We start from the raw sequence: 26429 nt of genomic DNA, 5'->3' as shown, positions 1-26429 counted from the left end.
TAAATAACATTGGAATCAACCATCATTTTTACAGGCCAGGCCGGTAAAATAGCGCAGGTGGCAACCCTAGTCCCATATTGCTTCATGGAAAAATATGCGAAACAATGAAAATTTGAAAAAGGCGTATTTTCACATATTCACTTATTTTTTAGACTTGTTTTCACTGCACATACTGTGCTATTTTTGGGCTACTTTTGAAGTGCCTCTTCGCAAGTTTTGGGCTGGTTTTGTAGCCAACTTTGGCCGGTTTTGGAAATTAGACCTAGTAGTGCTGTCACCTCCTATCATCCTGTGCCTCACAGTTACAGCTCCCCAGTAACCACGCCTCATTAGGGAATCCATGTGTGAGGAGATATAGTTAAATTGTGCACTGAACCGAAACAATGGACTGCATTGAGGTTTTTGACATGCACAGTAAAGCGCTGAACTCCCATAGATTATGGGGTCAGTGTGCTACTAAATGCCCACACAGCCAGGTCTGGACTGAGAATCAAAATAGGCCCTGGCATTTCAGGTACACAGAGGCCCAATCAGCCCACACAGAGGCCCAAACAGCCCACTAAATACTGACTTTCTGAGGCACTTTATAGCAGCCACTCTGGCATTTGTCAGAACCCACAGATTGCTAGTCCAGGCCTGCGCCCACCTCATGGGATCACAGTTTTAATAACCCCCCCCACCCCACAAACAAAAATAAAATTTAACGCCCCAGGAACGAGCTGCCTTTTAAGTGGGATCCCTGTAACCAAACCAAAAGCCAAATAGTTCAAAACCTTCAACCCTCTCGCATCATGCCAAATGGAAGTGTAAACCTTTCAATTAACTTTTAGAATGATCTAAAGAGTGATATTGTGAGACAATTTGTATTAAGTCTTCATTATTGTATAATTTGTGGTTTTTGAGTTATTTAGTTATTCTTTATTCAGCAGCTCCCCAGTTTGTGATTTTGGCACTCTGGTTGCTAGGTCCCAAATTATCCTAGCAACCATGCATTGGCTTGAATAAGAGACTGGAATATAAATAGGAGAGGACCTGAACACAGTGGCGGGTCAGTGACCTCCATTTGAAATCTGGAAAGTCAGAAAAAGGAGCCAAATAATTCAAAAGCTATAAAAAAACAAAACAAAACAAAAACAAAATAATGAAGGTGAACCACCCTTTCAATTTAAAGGGGGTGTTCACCTTTGAGTTAATTTTTTAGTATGATTAAAGAGTATGATGTAAATAAATTTGCAATTGGTTTTCAATTTTTATTATTTGTGGTTTTTGAGTTTAGTTTTTTTTTTTATTTATTATTGCTCTCCAGTTTGCAATTTCAGCAATCTGGTTGCTAGAGACCAAATTAACCCAGCAACCATGCATTGATTTAAACAAGAGACTGGAATATGAATAGGAGAGGCCTGAATAAAAACATGATTAATAAAAAGTAGCAATAACAACAAATGTGTATCCTTACAGAGCATTTATTTTTAGAGGGGGTCAGTGACCTCCATTTGAAAGTTGGAAAGAGTCAGAAGAAGGCAAATAATTTAAAAAAAACTATAAAAAAAATAAATAATGACCAATTGAAAAGTTGCTTAAAATTAGCCATTCTATAACACTAAAAGTTCACTTGAAGGTGAAATCACAGTTAAGAGCTTCAAAGTGGTGTTCTCCACAGTGCACCGGTGGCCTCCCCTTATACACAATAAATTCACAAGTCAACAAGACCTTTCTATCACCTTTATTTGTAGCTCCTCACATGAATGGGCCACAGCACTGGCCAGGTGAAAGAAAAGAATACAACATATGAGAGAGAGATTAAGTCAGTAGAAAATGGAGGCAAGCCCATCATTTATGTCCCAAAACCGTTCCAGAATCTATCAAGTGGGTAAGTACTGAAGTGTTGTTACCTTGATCTTCTTTATTCCAATGAAATGCTCAGTATTCATGGTTTGGGAAAAAAAACAGGTTCCAGGTAATTAACCCGAGGAGCCTGGTAACTGCATAGAAGCTGGTGGTTAAGAAATGGGTAGGGCTCTGTGACTACAACATGTAGAAAACAGAAGAAACCATTTTACTTTGGGCCTACTGCCAACATCTGATCTCAATCAGGTTTCTACTTTTAAATTCCCACTACATATTTTTGGCATTTCCTCCCTTGGAAATCGGAGAAAAGGGAGCTGTGGGTAGGTGGATGTGTTATGACTAGTGTACAAAAACCGCACTCTGGGATGGTGCGTTTTGTTTCTCTTTACACCCTGGCACATTTACACTGATCAGAGAGTATGCGACTACTAGTGCCAGCCCAAAGCCTTTTACTAGAGATCTCTATATACATACGCTAACGCAAACCGCCCGCATTTCAAATAAAGAGACTAATCTGGCCCTTTAAGACACAGGGAGTGCAAATCACACACTAATCGCAGCTGGTCGTTCTATTTACACAATTACATACAAAATACAAGTAATGTACAAACAGATTTAGTGACACTGGTACTTGGCTGTGCTGCTTGCTGAGGAAGATATGATCCTATAACGCTCAACCTTGTTACCCCCCCCCCATTAGTTAAGTCCTAAATATGATCTTAAATACTGTAGATTCTATATCTGAAAGCTTTTATAAATAACACGGCAATAACCATTGATGGGAACAGCATCACTGTCAGAATGGAGGTAAAGCACAGCTTCGAGAATTCAGTGTAACGGATGCAGGAGACCGTCTCTCCTTCGTGAGGCCTTGCTTTTCTGTACAGTTTAGGCACCGGTGTGCAGAATTCATTATCTGGCCGGCCGAGCCTGGAACCCATAAAGAATCCTAATGGAAGCGGAATCATGAACACATTTCTTAAAATTGTCCCCCTCTTTACAACCCAGTGAAATGGGGCCCAGTTAAAACTTCTATTTATTCGCTAGAAAGAGTCGGCATTTGTTTGTGCAGGTCCTTATCCATCGGCATCAGTCCATTCAACACAGTAAGGGCTTACATCAGTACCTCAGCGGCATCACTGATCTTTACTTGATGCTCTTTCGGGCAGATATATTCTTGATCCTTAAACCTTCTTTTCACAAGACAGGAAACAGACCGGAGAAACCCTTACATCAATCAAGCGCTCTATGATCTGATTTTACTAGTGTCCCAAGTTACAGCGTTTCATTTAGGTGATCTTTATGGTATTCACCAGCATCTGCTTGTCCGTCATGATCATCATCTTCTACAAAAGAAAAGAAGTCAAAGATTAGTAGGGATGCACCGAATCCAGGATTCGGTTCGGGATTCGGCCTTTTTCAGCAGGATTCGGATTCGGCCGAATCCTTCTGTCCGGCCGAACCGAATCGTAATTTGCATATGCAAATTAGGGGAGGAGAGGGAAATCATATGACTTTTTGTCACAAAACTGGGAAGTAAAAAATCTTTCCCCTTCCCACCCCTAATTTGCATATGCAAATTAGGATTTGGTTCGGTATTCGGCCGAATCCTTCACGAAGGATTTGGGGGGTTCGGCCAAATCCAAAATAGTGGATTCTGTGCATCCCTAAAGATTAGAGATGGAAGCAGAATTAAAGGAGAGCAAAGATCCCTGAATGATTTGTGTTCTAGGCAGGAGGTTTCTGTTCCATTTCTAGTTATACGCATGCCCACGCTCACCTTTAAGATGCTGTCATTTTGCCTATGCTGCACATAATTAACAGTAATCCAGGTAAGAGCAAAAATCATGGGGGAGGAGTACCAGAAACAGATTCCCTATAGCATCTCTTGTAACAGTGCACAAGTGAACTGAAAGATTTTTTGTGCACAGATCTACACACAACAAAGGTGGATAAACCTTATAACAAGGCCAACAAATATAAAAATGTTGAATTCCTCCTATGTTAACAGAGCCCAAACAGATAGCCCAAAAAGTGTTCATATCAGTCATCTGGTTGTGGCTCTAGGAACTTACACCTTAAAGGAGAAGGAAAGCTATGGAGGCATTTTATTGCCAATAGATTAGCTGCAATAGTGCAAGCTAGAATGCTATATTTATTCTGTAGAATGTTTTACCATACCCAGGTAAAAAGCTCTTGAAGATCTGTTTGTTTAGGATAGCAGCTGCAGTATTAGCTTGGTGTGATATCACTTCCTGCTCGCTCTGGGCTCAGATTACAGCAGGGGGCAAACCGAGCATGCTCACGCCCGGGGCAAGGAGTTTAAACTGAAGACAGGAAGTCTGATACAGAAGCCCATGTGTACACAATAGAAGGAAAGAAATGCAGTGTTTCTTTTGGCTCAGAGCAGCATTACTTTGAGGATTTACTGGTATATTTAGGTGGACCTTTCTGATAAGGCTTACTTAATTTTAACCTTTCCTTCTCCTTTAAAGGAAAACTATACCCCTCAAACAATGTAGGTATCTATAAAATGATATTGCATAAAACAGCTCATATGTAAAACCCTGCTTCATGTAAATCAACCATTTTTAGAATAATGTACTTTTTAAGTAGTATGTGCCATTGGGTAATCATAAAGAGAAAACTGCCATTTTAAAAAATAAGGGCCAACCCTTGGGATTGTATGATGCACAATGTACAAAAACAAACAACCCATACATGTTAGGTCACATGAGCCAATTAACAGACAGAGTTGTGTCTTTTGCTTCCTCACTTCTTCCTGTTACAGTTAGAGCTGCAGTATTTCTGGTCAGGTGATCTCTGAGGCAGCACACCGACCATCATAAAATGGTGATTCGAGGCAAGAGATGTAAAAGGGCAACATTTACTTAAAAATATACCAGTTTGATAAGATTCTTTAATATTCCACTATTTTGATATATATTATCTGTTGCTCAAGTATTTGGGGTATGGTTTTCCTTTAAGGTTTCCTCAGTGTGTAAACCACCCCACATCCATACTTGCAGGCCCCCTTAGGAGAACCAACCCTATACGTAAGATCTATAGAAAGCCTTTATTTTCTCTCTGTAAAGCTAGTCGTACATACCAGGTCGGGCAGTTTGGCCTATTTCATGTAGGCATGAATGTCAAGTTGGGGGGCCGTTTCAATAGAATTCTTGCGGCTTAAAGATCACCTGTCCTGACTGAAAAATTTGTAGTCTGCAAATCATGCACATGCATGGGCACTCCACAATATCTGTCCATTTGCTATGTGGACTAAGACGTGAGGGGGGGGGGGAGAGAGAGTGAGTGTGTGTGTGTCCACCTTTAATAACCATTACCATATAGGTTTGCTAGAACTGTTAAAACATTGTGATGTTGCCTATAGCAACCAATCAGCATTTCGTTTTCAACAGTCACCTACAAGTTAGAAAACAAAAGTAAAAGACCTGACTGGATGCTATAGCAACATCACCAGTGATTTTTTTTTTAACAGCATCATAAATAGGCCCCAAAGTATACTATGGATATGTAATATTGACTAATAAATATTAAAGCAAAGTTGTTATCTACTTCATACCACCAGGCATTATTTGGGGGATATATATTCATGCATGTCCGCACACAACCGACATAGTGGGGAATATTTATCAAAAAGTAAAGTTAGGGATTGTCGCAGTTTTCTAGAGTGAAATTCTGCCACTCTCCATTTATTTCTATGGCATTCTGAAAGGCATATTTATCAAAGGGCGAACTTTCACTTTCATTAATTGATAAATACTCTTTTAAAAATCCCATAGAAATGAATGGAGAGTGGCGGAATTTCACTCTACAGGACTGAGGCGATCCCTAACTTGACTTTTTGATAAATATACCCCAGTGTCTATTAATGCAGAGATTGGAGCGAGCAGATCAGCTATTTCTCGAGCTGAATTTATACTCCGCCAAGAAACAGACACGTGTGAGTATTGTTTTACACCCCCCCCCCAGACTAGTACAGATTACAGCATGCTGCTAAAGCCAACATAATGCTTTTGCATTTTGCATGTTTCAGCATTATTTCTTCTAAATGTACACTTAGAGGCACATTTATGAAAAGTTCCTGTGAGTTTTTTTTTTTTTTTTAAACTATTAAATTCGAATATACTCAAAATTCAACTAGGGGGTTATTTATAAAAAAAAAAAATGGGGATGCACCGAATCCATTATTTTGGATTCAGCCGAAGTCCCGAATCCTTCGCGAAAGATTTGGCCGAATACTGAACCAAATTCGGATTTGCATATGCAAATTAGGGGTGTGAAGGGGCAAACATTTTAACTTTTTTGTTTTGTGAAAAATCAAAGTTGTGCAATTTCCCTCCTTGCCACTAATTTGCATATGCAAATTAGGATTCAGATTCAGTTTGGCCGGACAAAAGCATTCTGCCGAATCCGAATCCTTCTGAAAAAAGCCGAATCCTGGCTTGAATCCCGAACAGAATCCTGGATTCGGTGCATCCCTATAAAAAAAAATAGAATATCTAAAACTCAGACGAATTTTCAGAACCCAAAAACTAATCGAATTAGACTAAACTCCGAAAAAAAACTCTTATGTCAAGAAGGCTACTAAGAGCTTAAAAATGGTCACTGGACCCTCTCCCATTGATTTATACTTGAACGCAGCAGATTTTAGGTGGCGAATAGAGTTTTGGATAATTCACAATTTATGATTTTCGACCATAAAAAAAAATGAAAATTCTAATTCAAATTTTCATTTATGTGGCAGTCCAATTCCTCAGACTATTTCCAATTGGTCGTCATTTTTTATTTGTGCTTTTGATTTAAGTTTTTTAGAATCAATTAGTTTTTTTTTTAGCAGCTCTCTATATTGGAATTTACTATCCGGTTGTTAGGGTCTAGTGTGCCCTAGCAACAAGGCAGTGGTTTAAATGACAGACTGAACAGGAGAGGGCCTGAATAAAGCGATAAGTAATAAAAATGAACTATACAATTGTAGCCTCTCAGAGCAGTAGAGGTGTTGATTGGTCAACATTTAACATGGAAAGAGGCAAAAGATTAGAAAGCTATAAAAACGAACAGCAATTGCTAGGTAATTTTGTAACAACCCTTTATGCCACTGGACATGAAATTGGACCTAGTTCTTACAGCTACATTTATTTTAATGCAAAATGCACAAGTGATCCTTTTCTTGCACCATGGAATGCACATTCCTTTATCTTGAATAAAGGACAAACACACTTTGTTTGCTGAAAGGAAATATTCAAGCACATTTTGCGAGCTGTTCCTTCATGCTCTGACCTACTTGCAGAAACCCCCATTGGCACAGAATGTCTCAAAAATGTGATTTATGTGCCTGCCATATGGTGGCGCACTCTTACAAATCTGGCAGCTAGACATAGTTGAGCATTTCCGATGCCTGCTACGGTGTTACATTACTAGCCCCAGCCAGAGGAAATAGCAGGGCTCATTTATAAACACTGGGAAAATTTGAATCTGGGCAGTTACCCACAGCAACCAATAAGATGTTTGCTTTCATTGTTGGCTGGGAAAATCTAATCAATGTTCAAACTTAGACAAACACAAATGCTGGCGCTGAAATAGGAAAACTCCAATCACCAATTGTTTGCTATGGGTTACTGCCCAGGTGCAAATTTGCCCAGGGTTTATAAATGAGCCCCACTATGCATTGCATATGGCAGAAAGACAACTATATAGAAACCAAGCCAAACAACTTGGGGAATTAACAGCAGAACTTTATCTGAAATAGGTGGCATGGAAAACAAAAGCCCTCTATTTCTGCTCCATTGGCAGTTACTAGTAGGGATGGGTGAATTTTTTGCCTTGTTTCGGCATGGAAATGACGCCAATGTCAAAAAAAAAAAGACGTGCGTCTAAATTTCTATTTCGCCGTGCGCCGACGCCCATTAAAGTCTATGGGCGTCAAAAAAATTGTCGCCCATAGACTTTAATGGGCGTCGGCGACAATTCGCCAACGGCAAATTTTTGACGAAACAGCTCAAATTCGTCCATCCCTAGTTACTATAACAATTGGCCATCTCCACATCATTATAAACTTTTCAAACATCTATATCCTAGCACTGTCCAAGTGGTGGACTTCTTTAGAATCGCGGCTTTTCTGAAATTAGATACGTTGTAGGAGTCATCCCCAGCATCGTCGCCTAAAGATTTTCTTACTCTGAGAAAATTAAGGGATCCATTCTCCATTCATTCCGATCAACCTTTTATTACTTGAAAATGTTGGCTAATACATTTAGGACTAATAATCACCTGACCAGCACCCTAAGGAGTAGGTAACTGCCATAGGAATAAATGAAAAATCGATCAGTCACATGCTCAAAGAACTGATCAAATGCTAGGGCAACAAAATGCTTAAAATCACCCTGTGTGCCACTGTCCTTAAAGGAGAAGCAACCCCTTGCTAATAAAAACCCCTACCCTACATATACCACCCTCCCTGCTCCCCCCCCTCAGCCTAGGTGGTACCATTGGTAAATGCACCCAACTCTTTACCCCTCTGTGCAGATTCAGGGCATCAGAGTTCACGGGCACCATCTTCTCCTCTTAGGTAAGCTTTGGGAATAGAGTGGCATATCGGTGCATGTGCAGTTGGAACTGTTTCACGTCAACTGCGCATGCGCCAAAGGTCACGGAAAATTGTCGAAGCACTGGAAAAAGACCCGAAGATTACCAAAGAGCCGGAAGATGGCGCCAGTGAACTCTGATGCCCTGAATCTGCACCGAGAGGTAAAGAGTTATTTACCAAAGGTACCACCTAGGCTGGGGGAGAGCAAGGAGGGGGGTCTATGTAGGGTAGGGGTTTTTTACCCTACATAGCTGCACATAATGTTTTATGTGCAGCTTATTCATAGGTGGAGCTGAGCTTTTAATGCCAATCTACATAAATGATCTGCTCGAGGGAACAGGTAAAATTATACTGCAAGTCATAGGGAACTTGGACCCAAATTAACTTTAAAAGATCTGCTGAATGCAGGAGTATAAGGGAAGAGAAAGGGGCTGTAATTCTGATGTCATTGCAGTGTCCTGCATCCTGCTAGGGAGGCACTGAATCCAGGATTCGGTTCAGGATTCTGGCTTTTTTCAGCAGGATTCGGATTTGGCCGAATCCTTCTGTCCGGCCGAACCGAATCCTAATTTGCATTTGCAAATGAGAGGCAGGGAGGGAAATCATGTGACTTTTTCTCACAAAACAATGAAGTAACATTCCCCCCCCTTCCAAACACTAATTTGCATATGCAAATTAGGATTCGGTTCGGTATTCGGCCAAATCTTTCACGATGGATTCGGGGGTTCAGCCGAATCCAAAATAGTTTCGGTGCATCCCTACCCTTTACCCCATGGTTCATGTGTCCCCTCAACCTGAGAGTTGAGAATATGATCACACATACTATTGTGGAAAAGACCAAGTGCCGCATAAACCTTTACCCAAACAGTTATCTATATATATATTTTACACTATACGCAGCAATGTACATGCTGGACACTGGTATAATGACACAAGGACATGCAACAGAATAAGCCGGGGATTGGTTTAGCAGGGATCATGCAATGTAGATATGCAACCCAAGCTCACCTTGCACATCTTCTTCTCCCCCATCACCATCCTCTTCCTCATTGTAAGCCAGTTCTGCCTGCTTGTCTGCCTCATACTCGCCCACGTTCCCATCATCCCCGTTATAGTCTGCCACTTTTGATCCATGCTGAGGATCTACAGGGGACTCATTCTCATCAAAGAACCGACCTATGAAGTCGGAATGACCGGGGCAGAGGAAGAAAAGAAGATGTACAGATTGTACATAAAGGGAGGAGAGAAAAAGGAAAACAAGAAACATCAGCAAATAGTAGAAAGGAGGGAGAGACAAAAAGATGGAACTAATGTAAAGACTGCTGCATATGAAAACAGCTATACAGCAATCCAAAAGTGAGGCAATGATTCATAAAGGCAAAAGATAATAAAAGAGTAGAGGACAAAAACATATCTATCCGTATTTTGTATTTAGCCACAGATATAGGTCAAGATAAGGTTTTACCGAAAAAAGGATCACCATCATTTATACTTCTAGTAAAACTCTTATTTTGACTTTAAGAATAAAAAGATGGGCATTTGGCAGAAAATTGAACCCTCCTTCCGGTCTTCTGGAACAGGACAATTAGCACAGCAATAATGACCATGGTGGATGGGATATAAAAACCTAGCCTAACACTTTGCTTAAAGGAAAAGTTCAGTGTAAAAATAAAAACTGGGTAAATGGATAGGCTGTGCAATATAAAAAGTGTTTCTAATATAGTTAGCTAGGCAAAAATGTAATGTATAAAGGCTGGAGTGAGCAGATGTCTAACAGAACAGAACACTACTTCTTGCTTTTCAGTAAGCGACTTGAAGGGAGGCCACATGGGACATAACTGTTCAGTGAGTTTGCAATTGATCCTCAGCATTCAGCTCAGATTCAAAAGCAACAGTTATGACTCTCCGTCATATCTCTGATTGGTTACTGCCTGGTAACCAATCAGTGGAAACCAAGAGAGCTGCAAAGCAGGAAGTAGTGTTCTGTTCTGTTAGACATCGACATTACATTTTTGCCAAACTAACGATATTAGAAACATTTGTTTATTTTGCACAGCCTATTTATTTACCCAGTTTTTATTTTTATACTGAACAATTGCTTTAAATATACTGTATAAAGCCTTCCAGGTCTCTGTGTGGCAGACCTGGTTGTAAAGGGTCCAATATTTTCTATACAAGAAAGAGAAGCATGAAAACCTGCTAGAACAAATGGAAGGCTGCAAATGCATCATGACCACTGTTCAAGCAATATGCTGCTGTTAATTGCCTCAAGGACATCCAGAAAGACAACCTTTGCAACAAGTAATTATTCTAGGAGATGACAGCAAGAAGAATATTTTCCAGAATTAAATCTAATGGTTTCGCAGGCTATCTAGTTATCCACCTACCTATTTTGCTACCAGTTTACTCCCTATTAAAATGCATGGCACGAAAAGCTAAACATAACATTTTGGGGGCACTTGTTAAGTCATTTGCCCAGATAGGTCCCTCAAGAAATAGTTTTTGCATCTAGGAGAATTACATTTTTCTCAGAACCAATTAAAGGCACGTTGTTACCACTGCTTCTCAAGTGACCCGCATGGCAATTGATCAACTGACTGGAAGTTCATCATTGAACCTTCTGCTGTCAATCAACATGCAGCTCACACTAGTCTTAACTGCAGCGCCACCCCTTTGTTCCCTCATGCTCAGAGTGAAGAGTTTTGTACATTTTCAGGATCATGCAGCAATTCAGTTGGCAGTAATCTATGCCCAATTGTGCCCCCAGCTTTATCTGAGCCACTTGAAACACTTGGTGGGGGTACTTTGAAACAAAAAAATGTCTGAAACCCCTTGCCACACAGTAGGAAGACGAGAGCCTTAAAATACCAAAATCATGCTTGAGGCTGTACACACAAAAAAATGTGCAGGCTTTAAAATACAAGCCACATCAGTTTTTTTTTTTTATTAAGTTATTTGTAAAATAATTCTTTTAGCCAGCAGCATGATAGAGTCGCCAACAGAAGCTCCTATTTGGCTTCTGTGTTGTTATGAACATCAGAGGATATCAATTTAGCTATGCAGTATTCTCCCATTTCATTTAATACAAAAGAGGAAGGGGTTATTTTATGCTGTACCCTAAAACACTTTTAGAACCTAATTGTGAATTATAATACACAAATAGTGACGTGCTAATGTTAAAGTAGAACTAAACCCTAAAAAAAGAATTTGGCTAAAAATACCATATTTTATATACTGAACTTATTGTGCCAGCCTAAAGTTTCAGCTTGTCAATAGCAGCAATGATCCAGGACTTCAACCTTGTCACAGGGGGTCACCAACTTGGAATGAGTCTGTGACACTCACATGCTCAGTGGGCTCTGAGCAGCTGTTAAGAAGCTAAGCTTAGGGGTCGTCGCAAACTATCAAGCAGCAAATTAGATTTGTCTGCAATATAAGCGGACGCTACAAGTCTGATTATGAAATTCTGATGCTAGTTGCACTGGTTTCTGAGCTGCCATATAGTAATTATCTGCATTAATTACTAATCAGCCTTATATTGTGACATTTATATTATATGTATACTCTATATTTTGTGTCGGTCCCTAAGCGGACAGCAGCACAGAGCATGTGCAGCGAATCAGCAGAAAAGAAGATGGAGAGTTACTGGGGCATCTTTGGAGACACAGATCTTTACTGCTAAAGGACTGTGGTTGCCTTCAGCTGGTACAAAAGCCTAAAACATAACGTACAACATTTCTACCTACTTCTTTAGTTCTCCTTTCAGCATATTTTGGCATCCCTTTCTTAAATGTAAGAAAATTGGTCAGTCTTTATAGGTGTTCCGCTTAAACTGCTTCCCTACCAAACAATGTATTCCTGGTTTGCATTTGAACTATTCTGTGTGTTTCCTGGCAAAAAAACGGTTTGGAAGATCAAAGTACTCCAGCAGGTAAGCAGTTAAAGGGATTATGTGGCAACTCTATACATAAAACCAAATGAAACATGACTAAGTCACACAAGTAATTTCTCCACCAGCGACACAGTTCTAAATTGTGCTTTTTTTGCAGCAGAGATTATTGGACCCCAAAGAAGGCTCACCAGAAATTCCTCCTCCCCCCAAAAAAATTGAAAGCATATAGCGAAGCTAATTTCATGGAAGTTTTACTCACTTTGTTTTAAGTTAAAGCTCATCTTCTTTGAATCCCTGGGCATTTGCTTTTGAGGATGTGGCTCTAATTGTAAGGCATTCTCTTCTACTTCTGGGGGCTGCACAGTGTCCTTTTTATCACCAGGCAGGAGGTTCTTCACTAGAAATATATAATACATGTTTGTGCACCTGGTGATTGCATCTGCAAATATTTATTAAACCCCTATGGTTTAGTTTACAGACAGTCATTCTTTGAGAACCACGCAATGACACTTTCTAAACGTATATAGCAACCTGCCAGCTGCTGGTAAATGCGGTAAATGAGTACCAAACATGTCCTTTTTTTGGGAAAAAAAAATAATTGTTTTAAACACCAACCATACTTTTCCTCAAGGATAACAAGAATCCCATTAAAAAGACAAAAAAAAAATGGTGTTCGAAACAGATTTATTTTCAATAACATTTTTTAACAAGTATTCCGGTTGAGTGTGGTACTGTGTAATTCCCTGCCTTTTTGTTTTTTTTTTTAACATGTGAACTTTTACTACTATCTAGGAGAGAATTGTGTGACAGGAAAAACAAAGAATTGGAAGAACCTTACCTTCAATCTCAGTAAATGATACTGGCTGAAGGGAGGGATGCTTTTCAAGTAGGCTTTTACTTTGACTTGGCAAAGCAACAGTATCCTGTCCCTTCACATCTGTTTTAATGAAATATTAATTGTAGAATTACCATCTTACCAATTCACTGTCTCAGTAAACCAAAGTATTTTATTCCTTATTCCTGTTTGGCTTACCATTGGGATGACCATCTTCTTTTGCTGGCTCGTTGTCTTCTATCTCTGGCATTCCAGCATCACTCTCAGGTTTGACACCATCTAAGAGCAAGTTTTCATAGCATTAGGGATGAGGTTTTAGTTGCCAGGACTAGCCATTAATGAAAGTAAACTGTACCTTGTGCATAAGGCAGGCGGTTACTGGAAGGATCCTCTACCTTTTCTTTCACCTCACTGGGTAATGTGTTCATCTTATTATCAACAGCACCTCCCTCTTCTTCCTCTTTCTTGGGTTGCTTATCCAGATCCTCCTAAAATGAACAACAAAAGACACAGAGCAAAATTGAATTTAGTATTTAAAAGTTCCCTTCTCCCAAATCAGCACTGTCAAGATTCACAAGCCCTTCAATATTTAGTGCAAAAAATAACTGAAACAAAATATTTTTTTTTGATTGGAAAGAATAGACAGAAGCCCCTATGAATTCCAGATAGTGTATCCCATTATTGGGATACGAAAGAGCAAATGAGGCTGGAATTGTATAGGGGCCAGGAAAGTGAGGTTTGCATATTTTAATCCCATGCATTTGTGTGTCCTTACCCTTCAATATCTACTAAAGTCTTCAAGCTGGACAGTAAAAATATATACAGCAAATTTTCATGAATGTGTGCTTATTTGCTCTTTCAGGACAGAATGGCAGTTATTGTATGCTGACAAAAAAGAGGCAATATGATGAATACAGAAGGTATTGTTAAAGGAACTGTAACATAAAAAAAAGAAGTTTTTTTTTTTTTAAATAAATAAAAATACAATGCAGTGTTGCCATGCTCTGATAAAACTACTGTGATTGCTTCTGAAACACTACAATTGTTTATATAAATGAGCTGCTGTGTAGCCTTTTTGGCAGCCATTCAAAGGAGAAAAGGCTCAGGTTACACAGCAGATAGCAGATAAGCTCTGTAGAACATAATGGTGTTATCTGTTATCCACTATTTAACCTGTGCCATATAGTCTTTTTTTCAATTTCCGCCATTTCTACACAGCAGCTTGTTTATATGAACTATAGTAGTGTTTCTGAAGCAAACACATCAGTTTTACCAGTGCAGGGCAACACTACATCATATTTTCATTACTTTAAAACGCTTATTTTTTTGGTGTTACTTTTCCTTTAACAAGCACAACTGCCAATGCCGAGAAAGGAAAATCCAAGTACATAATACAATCACTTACCTTTAGCTTGGTTAGGTTTTCCTCATATTCACGCTTACGTTCTGCTAGTTGCTGTGCGCACTGCTGACTGATAAAAATAAATAAACCAATTAAATAAAGAGGCAAGTTAGACACCCGAGTATTAAAAATTCCAACATGTGCCATTACCTTTCTTCCTGCAGGGACTTCTGAAGGAAAGTATTATTATTCTTAAACTCGTGCAACTGATCTTCCTGTCTCAGAAACTCGTGCCGCAGTTCAGCAAGCTGCTCTGTAAAGGCATGGGAAGAATTTCAGTTTTATAGGGAAGGCACACACTTTAAAGGGGTTGTTCACCTTTAAATTAACTTTTAGTATGATGTAGAGAGTGATATTCTGAGACAAAGTGCAGTTTTTCATGTTTATTATTTGTGGCTTTTGAGTCATAAAGCTTTTCATTCAGCAGCTCTCCAGTTTCAATTTCAGCAATTAATTACTCAGCAAGAATATGTAATGTAATATGAATAGGAAAGTCCTGAATAGAAAGAAAAGTGATAAAAAGTAGCAATAACAATACATTTGTAGCCCTACATTAAAAAACTATAAAAGAAATTTTTTTTTAAAACTTACTTAGAATTGCCATTCACTTCAGAAACCAAAAAGTTCTAAATTGAGGGAAAGCCACCTCCCATAGAATCCATTCTATCCAAATAATTCAACCTTTTTAATAATGATTCCTTTTTTTTCTGTAATAGTAAAACATTATCTTGTAGTTGATCCCAACTAAGATACAAATATCTTTATTGGAGGCAAAACAATCCTTTGGGTTTATTTAATGTTTTTTTTGTAGACTTAAGGTATGGAAATACAAATTATGGAAAGATCGCTTATAAAGAAAACCCCAGGTCCCAAGTATTCTGGACAACAGGTCCCATACCTGTACAGAGAATCTCTATGGGCGACATTTATTAATGTGAAAGTAAAGTCTTAACTCCCAAAAAAAAAAAAAAAAACCCAAATATAATATAATATATATAATCCCAGGCTATTCAGCACACCATCAAAATCATATGACCCAGGTGCTATCCACTGCTGCTATAGACAAAAGTCCAAAAAATGCAGGTGCACACTGGGCACGTTTGAGATGTAAGTGTGCAGCACCTAATATAACAGTGATCCCAAACAGTGGCTCCTGAGCAACATGGTACTCGCCAACCCCTTGAATGTTTTACCCAGTATCCCCAAATCAGGTGCTTATTTTTGCATTCCTGGCTTGGAGGCACGTTATAGTTGCATAAAAATCAGGTGTAGAGCTAAACAGAGGCTCCTATAGGATGACAGTCCACATAGGGGCTACCAAATAGCCAATGACAGCCCTTATGTTATCACCAGAAACAAATGTTCTTGCCAGTGTTGCTCCTCAACTCTTTTTACATCTGAAAGTGGCTCATGAGTAAAACAAGGTTGGGTATCCCTGTACTATAGAAAGAAGAGGGACTTAAAGTTCCAGAATCCATCACTTTGCAATAGTTGAGGTGAGGGTGAGATTGCACTATGAGCCTAAGGGAGGTTGGGAAATGATTTGTTCAGATAGTGTTTATGTACCGGTCAGCCCAACTGAATCAACTCATGTGAAAAAGAAGATATTGTAAATCACGGTTTTCAAGATTTTTTTTTAATTTTTTTTAACAGTTTGTTGAATATGAGCGATCACAGTCAAAAAAACGACTACAGGAGAAGTTGTGATTATACACAATTGCTTTTCCCTGTGGCCATGATTTTTTTTTGATGATCCCCAACTTTAGAGAAATATGCTGCTATGCCTCCCCATTTTAGGGGGGTGAGAATGGAGTAATAAAGGTAAAAACAAAACAATCCAGTTGTATCTTATAATAAAAATAGCGCATCTGTTCCTTACCCTTTAAGCGACTGATGTCTGCCATCTGAAGGGACACATTGTTCTGCAGTTTAGACTGGAAACATGAAACAGAAAAGGCTTAAAGGAAAACTATACGCCCAAAATGAATACTTAAGCAACAGATAGTTTATATCAAATTGAATGACATTAAAGAATCTTACCAAACTGGAATATATATTTAAGTAAACATTGCCCTTTTACATCTCTTGCCTTAAACCATCATTTTGTGACTCTATCTGTGCTGCCTCAGAGATCACCTGACCAGAAATACTACAACACTAACTGTAACAGGAAGAAGTGAGGAAGCAAAAGGCAGAACTCTGTCTGTTAATTGGCTCATGTGACCTTACATGTGGTATTTTTTAAAATGGCAATTTTCTATTTATGATTACCCAATGGCACATAATACAAGAAAAGTATATTATTATGATAATGGTTCATTTACATGAAGCAGGGTTTTACACATGAGCTGTTTTACTCAGTATCTTTTAATAGAGACCTACATTGTTTGGGGGGTATAGTTTTCCTTTAATATTAGCTCACAATCGCTTTCAATGTATACATTTTTTGCCCCTTTTATGAATGTGATCACCTTAAAAAAATGAGATAGCCCCCTAGGTGCCCACAGAACAGAACATTAGCTTTTGAAACAAAGATCCAAAAAGAGATGATTAACTAATTCATACAATGGCATATGTAGTGATTACCAATGCTTTGCCACCCTGGATTTGTCAACTATTTGGGGTGTAGAATACAGAAGGGTTGTTGTTAGCAGCTCCTTTACAAGATACTGCCATCAGAAATTCAACTTTCATGCCATTGTCATTGTGTGTTATAATTTTGCCATAAACGTATTGTTTTTATAGGGGGCTGCCATATTTGTGCAGCAGAAGTCTGTTAGTATCAGAAGCTGTTTGAGAAGGTTAAGTAAAAATGATAAAAGCAGCCCCATTAGCGAACATTTTCAACATGGGATATAGACATACATTAATATTTTGAGGAGTAGTTTTTTAGTATCCGTATCACCACATCTGAAATTGGCAGTACAGGGATTTTTCGTTAACCCATTATTACGGAAAGGCCGTCCCCCATAGACACCATTCTAATCAAATAATCCACATTTTTAAAATATATTCCTTTTTCTGTGTAATAATAAAACAGTAGCTTGTACTTGATTCCAACTAAGATATAATTAATCCTTATTGGAAGCAAAACCAGGTTATTTGGTTTATTTCAGGTTTATATGCTTTTCTAGTAGAGGTAAGGTATGAAGATCCAAATAAAGGAAAGATCCATTATCCGGGAAGCGCCAGGTCCCAGGCCTGTATAGTAAAATCCGAAATTTGACTATGCAGTGTACGCATATAATCCTGGACTGCTGCATGGGATTCCTTGGAAATGAGTCAAGACAGTGGTACAAAGCTTAGAGGGAAAGTACCCTGGGTCGGTACCAGGCCTGTTTACGACAAAGCCTTGTTTGGGATAAAATATTTTAGCACATGAATAAATGGTTACAAAAAATGACTTAAAATATGAGGGCAAGGCCAGACGTGGCGTTTTTAAAAAAGAACAGTCGTAAATATACATAAACTGCACTACCACTGAAACTAATGGAAAACGCACTATGGCAATTCACACAGGGCGCTTGCAAGCTGAAATCCGCCACAGGACTCCAGTATTAAACGTTTTGTTAGCAGAAACGCCAATACGTCAAGAAACTACCAAATCAATAGACTCTATGGGATCTGCACGTTTGAAACCACACTTTGCGTAAATACGCAGCGTATTTTAAATATGGCGTCCAAATTCTCAATCAGAACAATGAGAACTGCATGTTGGGAAAAGAATCCTACGTGCTGAAAACGCATGAAAAACGCATGTGGACGGTCACATTTGATTTAAGTGGTGTATTTAGGCCTGGCTGTTCTTTTTTAAAAACGCCACGTCTGGCCTTGCCCTGAGTCAAGTTGCCTCTGTATAAACTGTATTTAGGGCATATTCGTCTCCTGGTGTTAATGCCCCTTTAAAAGGACACCATCGTTTTTTTTTCTTTTTGCTTGAAAACAATGTACTTTTCAGTGAATATGTGGAATAAATAGGACTGACTTAAATTCTGATATTATAGGCACTTTACACACAGACATAGATAGATACACCGTCAAATCTATGATAGGTTTCCATTAATCACGTATAATAGCTTCCCATGTAAAAGCATGAGAAACACACTACCTATGAGACACTGGCAGTGCCAGGCACAGATTTGTTGTGGTATTTCCAAACAGCACTTGTCTGTCGCCCCAGTTTCTGCAACATGTGCACTAATCCCTTTGTTCACTTCAATCTCAAGACAAAAGTCTGAGGATTTATTTACACAAGAAACGTGGAGGATAGAAGTACATGATCAGGAAAGCATATACATGTATTAAACTTTCTAGTGGCCCTTCCCACATGCTTTAAGGATTGGATGTTACTACAGTGTTAGGCACATTGAACTCCCAGTGTTCACACCATTGCCCACATTCTCTAAATCAGTGCTCTTAAAGGAACAGTAACGCCAAAAAATGAAAGTGTTTTAAAGCATGTACTGTTGCCCTGCACTGGTAAAACTGAACTGTTTGCTTCAGAAACACTACTATAGTTCATATAAGCAAGCAGCTGTGCAGCAATTGCGGAAATTTAAAAAAAAAAAAAGACTATATGGCACAGGTTAATTAGTGGATAACAGAAAACACTATTATGTCCTACAGAGCTTATCTACTATCTGCTGTGTAACTTAAGGGCTATTCCACACGGGGAGATAGCGACGCGTTTGCGGTCGCGGCGACAAAGCGCCGCGACAGTCGCCGCGACCGGCGCAGGCGACAGTTTTGTATGGGCGCCTATGTAAAAACGCCTGTGCTAACCACACGAGGCGATGCGCTTTTCAACAGTCGCCTGAAAATGCCTCGCTTTGTCGCCGCGACCGCAAACGCGTCGCTATCTCCCCTTGTGGACTAGCCCTAAGCCATTTCTCCTTTGAATGGCTGCCCCCATTGCTACACAGCAGCTTATTTATATAAAATATAGTAGAGTTTCTGAAGCAAACACAGCAGTTTTACCAGTGCAGAGCAACACTGCATTATGTTTTTACTTATTATAACACTTTCATTTTTTGATGTTACTGTTCCTTTAACCTTTAACATACAGTGAGCTAAGTATTTCTCATTTAAGGGGTGAATAATTTTAAAATAATGATGTCATACCAATTAGACCAGGGGCAAGGAATCCCTTACAGGGCCACATCTGGCCTGTGGGTCTCCAAACTGGACAACCCTAACCAAAATGGCAATGGTTACTATGATAAACTAGTTAATTGGTATTTTAACTAAACATATTTCCATTTCATTGGGGTCCTTCAGCATGACGAGTAGAACACCCCTGTAACAATAAGAGTGTGAGGTAATGTTGCTTTTGTTGCCAAGATATGTCAATACCAAGACAGTTTAATTTAAGCTTTGTAACTGGATTAATTTTATATACAACAGAAGCCTGAATGGGCATACTAATGTTGTACAATGAAAATCTGTGTAAATTATCTTGCATTATGTTTGGTAGCAGGTACTAAGTGAGTGTGGCTCTTTATTTTTCCCTCTGATTTAAAGGAGAACTAAACCCCTTCGGCGTTAAAACCCCTCCACCCTCCGCAGTGTTGCCCCCCCTCCCTCCTGGCAAATGCCCCTAAGTTACTTACCCCTCGGCGCAGGTCCTGTCCACGGAGTTCACAGGCGCCATCTTCTTCCTGGATTGCCTGGCGTTTGGGGGCGCATGCACAGTAGGAGTATTTGACGGTTCAGCTCTACTGCGCATGCGCCGAACGTCACAAAGTTTTCCGATTTCTTTTTTCAGAAACTTCGTGACTTTTGGCGCATGCGCAGTAGAGCTAAACCGACAAATGCTCCAACTGCGCATGTGCCGCCAAACGCCGGGCAATCCAGAAAGATGATGGCGCCTGTGACCTCCGTGGACAGGACGTGCACCGAGGGGTAAGTAGCAACTATGGGCCATTTGCCCGGGGGGAGGGATTTTAACGCCAAAGGGGTTTAGTTCTCCTTTAAGGAGTCACCAGGGTTACAGTATGTTATTTCAAAGACCAATCAGTTTCCTCAAATGTTTCCGGTCTTGTACAGCCAGAAGAGATCAGGAATCTAACTGGCAACAAATGAGTGATGTCTCCAGAGATTGAAGCAGATCCTGGGACCAAAGAGAAAGAAGTGTCACCTGTGAATTCCAATAAGAGTTGAAAGCATGAACTGGATGCTACGCGAACTGTATAAACTGCATACCGAGGAATGAGGCAAAGCCCCCCCCAAAAGCCCTGCATTTTCTGCCCTGAATATACATATTTGGAGGTGCACTCGCCCATTAACCTAAGCCTGTTTGCATGTAATAAAGTGGCCAGGAGTTGTAATTTTAAAACAGCTAGAGCACGGCTTAGTTAAGCAACCTTTTCTTCTGTAGCTGAATCTTGTCAGCGGATAAAAAGCTTAAGAGAAAACCCTGAAACAATTGTTCACTCAACACGATAACCCGTACAAGCCATAAATAACCGGAAAATTTATTCTTACAGATGGAGCTTGAGGCTCGGTTACAGACGTATAGTTTTGTGATCATCCTACTGCAACACATGTATTTAAAGGGCAACTTTCGTGAAAATTTAAATTGATATATAAGCTTCCTCATGTTGAAGTAATAAACTTTTCAAATGTAACCAATTAAAAATTCTGCATTGTTTCTGAAATAATCGAGTTTATATTCACTATTCCTCTCTCAGCATCTGTTTCTCTTCATTCTGTCTTCATGCAGCAGTTGGGGGTCAGATGAATGATCCGATATATCTTATAGGGGGGCTTCTTTCCTAGTAGATGTATTAGAGCTCACTCAAATAACTTATTCCAGTACAAACAAAATAACAGCCTTTTGCACAAATTCTGCATGTAGAGAGACATGATGTCTGGTGATTTTAATAGTGAGCTCTAATACATCTTCTAAGCAAAAGAAGCCCCCCTATAAGATAAATTGGATGATTCATCTGACACCCAACTCCTGAATGAAGACAGAATGAGGAGAAACAAATGCTGAGAGAGGAATAGTGAAGATAAACTTGATTATTTCGGGAAACAATACAGAATTTTGTAATTGATTGTATTTACAATGTTTCTTATTTCGTTATGCTGAAGCTTATATTAAATTTTCATTTTCGCGATAGTTCCCCTTTAAGTAAACCGGCTGTTAGAAGTTGTGTATGAGAATACAGAGGAAACCTTGGTGATCAATGATTTATATTATAAGCCCCAACATTATTTCAATGTATTTAAACCAGAGGTGTCCATCTTGCAAATCTTTAGGCGGTTGATTTCAGACGTACAACAGATTGAGGCCTGCAGGCTGGACCCTGTACTTACTGACCACACATAACAGAGGTCAGGGGTTACACAAGACAACATTCATCTACTTCCCCTTGTGATGCTCTGGGCCCTGCTGAGGACAGGAAGCAGCTGGAAACATGCCCAGGCCTGGCACTATCCTATCCTATCCTGGTATAATCCTATCCTGGCACAATCCTATTTTGGCACAATCCTATCCTCGTATAATCTATCCTATCCTGGCACAAACCTATCCTATCCTGGCACAATTCTATCCTGGCACAAACCTATCCTATCCTTGTACAATCCTATCCTGGTACAATCCTTTCCGGGCACAATCTTATCCTGGGCACAATCCTATCCTGGCACAATCCTATCCTATCCTGGCACAATTCTATCCTGGCACAATCCTATCCTGGGCAAAATACTATCCTGGCATAATCATATCCTAGCACAATCCTATCCTATCCTGGTACAATTCTATCCTGGCATAATCCTATGCTGGATTAGCAGCACAATTACTAAGGTGAACAACAATTACTAAAGTGCACCCCTCTGGCTCTCACCTTGTCCATCTCACAGCGCTGCGCCTGCATATCCCGGGCCTGTAGCCGCTCCCCAAGCCCCTGGTACTCGCCCTGCTTCTGTTCCATCTGCCTCCGGTGAGTGTCCATCTGCATTATTAACTCCGAGTTGCGCTTCTCCAGTCGGCTCCGTGCCACCTCTGTGCGCTGGACTTGAGCCTGCAGTCCCAACAGCTCGTCATGGAGAGCGGCCTGGCGGGCAGATACACTCCAGTAATTAAAGGCCAAAAGACCGATAACAGCCAAGAGCGCAATCAGCACAAAGGGCGGCAAGCGACCAGTGCGACGCGGGGCTCCGAAGCCCACCATGCTCGCTGTCAATTCTCCAACCCCGCTACCAGGCCTTGTCTACCCCCCACTACAATCCCGACACTCCCCGACAATGTTCCCCTCAGGAGCACATTAACTTGATAATCCAAGAAACACGCCTCAATCAATAACCATCAACCAATAAAATCTAATCATTACGATTCCATCTAGTCAATGATTGGGTTTCGTGACGATCCTAGCTCCGCCTTAAAGGAGTAACTCGCAGCAAGCTCTTCAAGACTGGTTGCGAGACAAAGAACGTCCTCACTGCGCGTGCGTAATAAAGTTCCGCATTCGTTGTTACGGCCGCGTTGCTGGTTCTTTGCATAGAGTGTGGCTTAACGCGTTACTATGGAAACAGCAACAGCTGGATACACGAAACTTTAGGGCGAGGTCATAAACGGGATTTTTACGTGGCGTTTTTAAAAACGCGTGGTCCAGCGTAAAAACGCCAATGAAACCACTGTTTTTCAACCTGTAGTTTTCTTTTCCCAACATGCATTTATGTTTTGTTCTTGTTCCCCACAATTTTACTCGGAAGAACTTTATTAAAGGGATCCTGTCATGGCAAAACACGTTTTTTTCAAAATACATCAGTTAATAGTGCTACTCCAGCAGAATTCTGCACTGAAATCCATTTCTCAAAAGAGCAAACAGATTTTTTTTATATTCAATTTTGAAATCTGACATGAGGCTAGACATATTGTCAATTTCCCAGCTGCCCCCAGTCATAGTCACTATTAACTGGTGCGTTTTGAAAAAAACATGTTTTCCCATGACAGTATCCCTTTAAACTTTTGTGGAAACAAAACCAAGTGGAAAAGCAATTTACATGCAAAATGTAGCTGGACTAGGGTTGCCACTTTTCTGGAAAAAAATACCGTCCTTCCTATATATTTATCTTTTTTCCCTATTAATAAAATTGGAATCAACCATAATTTTTACCAGCCAGGCCGGTAAAACACTGGCCAAGTGGCAACCCTAGTTGCCACCTGTCCAGATTTGACCCGGACAGGCCGGTTTTTAGAAGGGCTGCCCAGGTCAAGACAGTCTGCCTTGTTTTCCTTTTTCAGGATCTCCCCTGGCGGAACTATCGGGGGGTGCAGGGGGGCACACAACTGCACCAGGGCCTGCATCCCCTCGGGGCCTGCTGGCGGTTTGCGCTATTGCGAATCCACCGCAATTTCTCCTTCCGGAGGGGGAGTTGGGGGCCTGCAGCAGGGACCTGCCCCGCCTATTTCCGTTACTGCCTGATTGACATGGCGATCAGCCAATCGCCAAGTCATAGCCCTGCACATTTGATATAGCATGCCTGTCTGCAATATCATGGCCTCTCCCCCTGCTCGGATTGTGAGCCACACAAAGCTAGCAACCCTAAGCCGAACTGATCGGCAATACGCAGCGTAACTATGTCACCAGCAGGCAACGCCGCAAATACATATATGTGCATTCCATCACTCAAGAGTTTGGCCTCCGTATTGAAAATACACAGCGTATTTCAGCAAAGTGTGTTTCCAACCTTTGGATCTCACAGAGTTCAATAATATTGGCATTTCTGTTGAAAAATGCATATACTGGTGTCTTGTGGCTGATGTTGGTTCACAAACACCCAGTGGGACTTGCTATAGTGCATGTTCCATTATTTTCAGCAGGGCTTCATTTCTCGCAAATTTACAATTGACTGCTCATTTTTAAAAAAGCAATGTAAAAAAACGCCCCGTGTGACTTCCCCTTAGAGCGTGTAAGCTCTCCCGCTTGTGCGCATTTAAAGAACACATTTGAAGAACAGAATATAGCACTTCAGTATAGTTCAGTGAGTGATGATGAACTGCACAGAAATGTGTACGGCTTGTGTCTCTGTTTTACCAAAGTATATTGAAATTGCTTGTTAATTTCGGGCAGTGGACCCTTGTATTTGACACCTCCAGGAACCGTTTTATGCTGGTGTTGCTCCCCAACTCTATTTAAATGTTAATTTGGCTCATGGGTCCCCTCTACCTCCTGCAGCTGCAGGATCTGCTTCCTCTGTAGTTATACCACTGGCATGGAGTGACTTACATAAATCAAGACTTCCATGTCTGTGCTGAGTTAAAACCTATGCACACAATGTAATGCAATGGTTTGTGACAGTTTACAGCCTCTCTGTTGGCATTTGTCAGACCCTCAGATTGCCAGTTCTGGTCTGATGCCCAATAGTTATTTCTCCAGCAGTTGCTGCTTACCCCCTGGGAGTTTCAATTCCAAAAATATCTTGAGGTTGGCCATTGGTTAGATGCCCCTGATGCAGTGTCGGACTGGCCCACCGGGATACCAGGAAAACTCCCGGTGGTCCCAGGTGTCAGTGGACCCTCATGCTGCTAAACATTTGGCCTATTTCATGGCCATTCCCTATTTCTACAAGAACAAAAAGGCTAAATAGATGGAATAATAGATTAAGAAGAGATTAGAAGAATAGAGGTTGAGTGAGGAGAGGAAGAATAATAGAACTGAGAGTGGGACCCTGATCTAAGGTTTTTGGTGTCCCAGTCCAACACTGCCCTGATGTATAGACTGGAATCAGCCACATCATATATCATTTGTACCATTAATTGTTCCCTCCAAGCAGAACAAAGTGGATGCTCAATTCTCCTCCCCACCTTGTTCTCCTCTGCTTGTACTGCTAAACCACAAATATGGGTCTGCCTATCCTATAAAGAATAAGGAAAGGCATAATCAATGACGGTGCCTGTTATGCTCTCCAGTGATTATAATCACTTAGCTGGACAGGTGCTCTCGTCCAATGAAAACTGCACTGCTCTGGGGTACTTTTGTAGAAGCAACATCACAATCTTCTTCCTCTTCTTTAATCTCTCTGCTGCCCCAGACCAGATACACATGTGCACACTGATTGGAACTTAGAGAAGATCCAGAAAGAAGAAGACAACAGCTTGGCATTGCTACAGTAGTACCCTAGACCAGTGCAGTTTTTAGCAAACAAGAGCATCGACCTAGGGTCTCTGATAGGTAGTTATGGGCAAATCTGACCCGTTTCGCTGAAAATTTGCCAAAATGCATTGAAGCCTAAGGGTGACAACTTTATTTTTGATGTGCGAAATTTTTTTCCACCAATTAGAATCTATGAGCGGTGAAACTTGGCAAAACATTTCACTCATCACTACTGGTAAGCTATTATAATCACTGGGGGGGGGGTGCCTAACATTTTGGTACCTTCCAGTGATTATACCTTTCCTTCTCTTTTAAAATAATGTAAGAAAACAAACCTGTAAGTTAAGATGCAAGCCATTGTAAAAAACTGACTCTTGGTTGGAGGTGGGTTAAAGTGTGCTCTTGGATCTCAGTTACTGCATGTTTAGGAATAATTATAAAACTATTCAAAATATTTTTTGTATATTGGAAAGTTGCTTAGAATTACACTGAACCCAAATTGTGTTTTTTTGTTACATCCATTTTAAAGCCAAGCTTCTGCTCCTTTAAATGAAAATGTTAAACTGAGGTATGCACATAGGACATATGATATATGTCAAATAAAGAGAGCTGTAATACATTTAGAAAATGACAATTGTCACATTTATTTAATGTCCTCCTTCACACCATGTGTGCATCTTGCATCTGTCTTTTCGCGATTAGGCTTCTGATGAAACACATTTGGCCAAGCCTTGTGAGGCAGTCTA

At 40.3% G+C, this 26429-nt stretch overlaps 1 protein-coding gene across 3 annotated transcripts; it reads right to left on the bottom strand.

The window, feature by feature from the left end:
* Positions 1-1708: 1708 nt before the first annotated feature.
* On the bottom strand, positions 1709-22934 carry golm2.S (golgi membrane protein 2 S homeolog). Of its 3 annotated transcripts, XM_018255214.2 has the most exons (10): positions 22432-22924; positions 16464-16518; positions 14735-14837; positions 14588-14654; positions 13538-13670; positions 13381-13461; positions 13186-13284; positions 12607-12744; positions 9464-9631; positions 1709-3194 (listed from the first exon to the last, which is right to left on the bottom strand). In XM_018255214.2, the coding sequence occupies exons 1-10, from the start codon at positions 22756-22758 to the stop codon at positions 3124-3126; spliced, it is 1242 nt and encodes a 413-aa protein (XP_018110703.1). In that variant the 5' UTR covers positions 22759-22924; the 3' UTR covers positions 1709-3123. The 3 variants fall into 3 exon arrangements, with proteins under 3 accessions (XP_018110703.1, XP_018110705.1, XP_018110706.1); XM_018255216.2 differs by lacking the exon at positions 13186-13284 and having other exon boundaries at positions 22432-22934; XM_018255217.2 differs by lacking the exon at positions 9464-9631 and having other exon boundaries at positions 22432-22931.
* Between the last annotated feature and the right edge of the window lie 3495 nt (positions 22935-26429).

This window comes from Xenopus laevis, chromosome 3S, assembly GCF_017654675.1.
Source record: "Xenopus laevis strain J_2021 chromosome 3S, Xenopus_laevis_v10.1, whole genome shotgun sequence".
Classification (NCBI taxonomy): domain Eukaryota; kingdom Metazoa; phylum Chordata; class Amphibia; order Anura; family Pipidae; genus Xenopus; species Xenopus laevis.
This window is presented reverse-complemented; position numbering and strand designations above follow the sequence as displayed.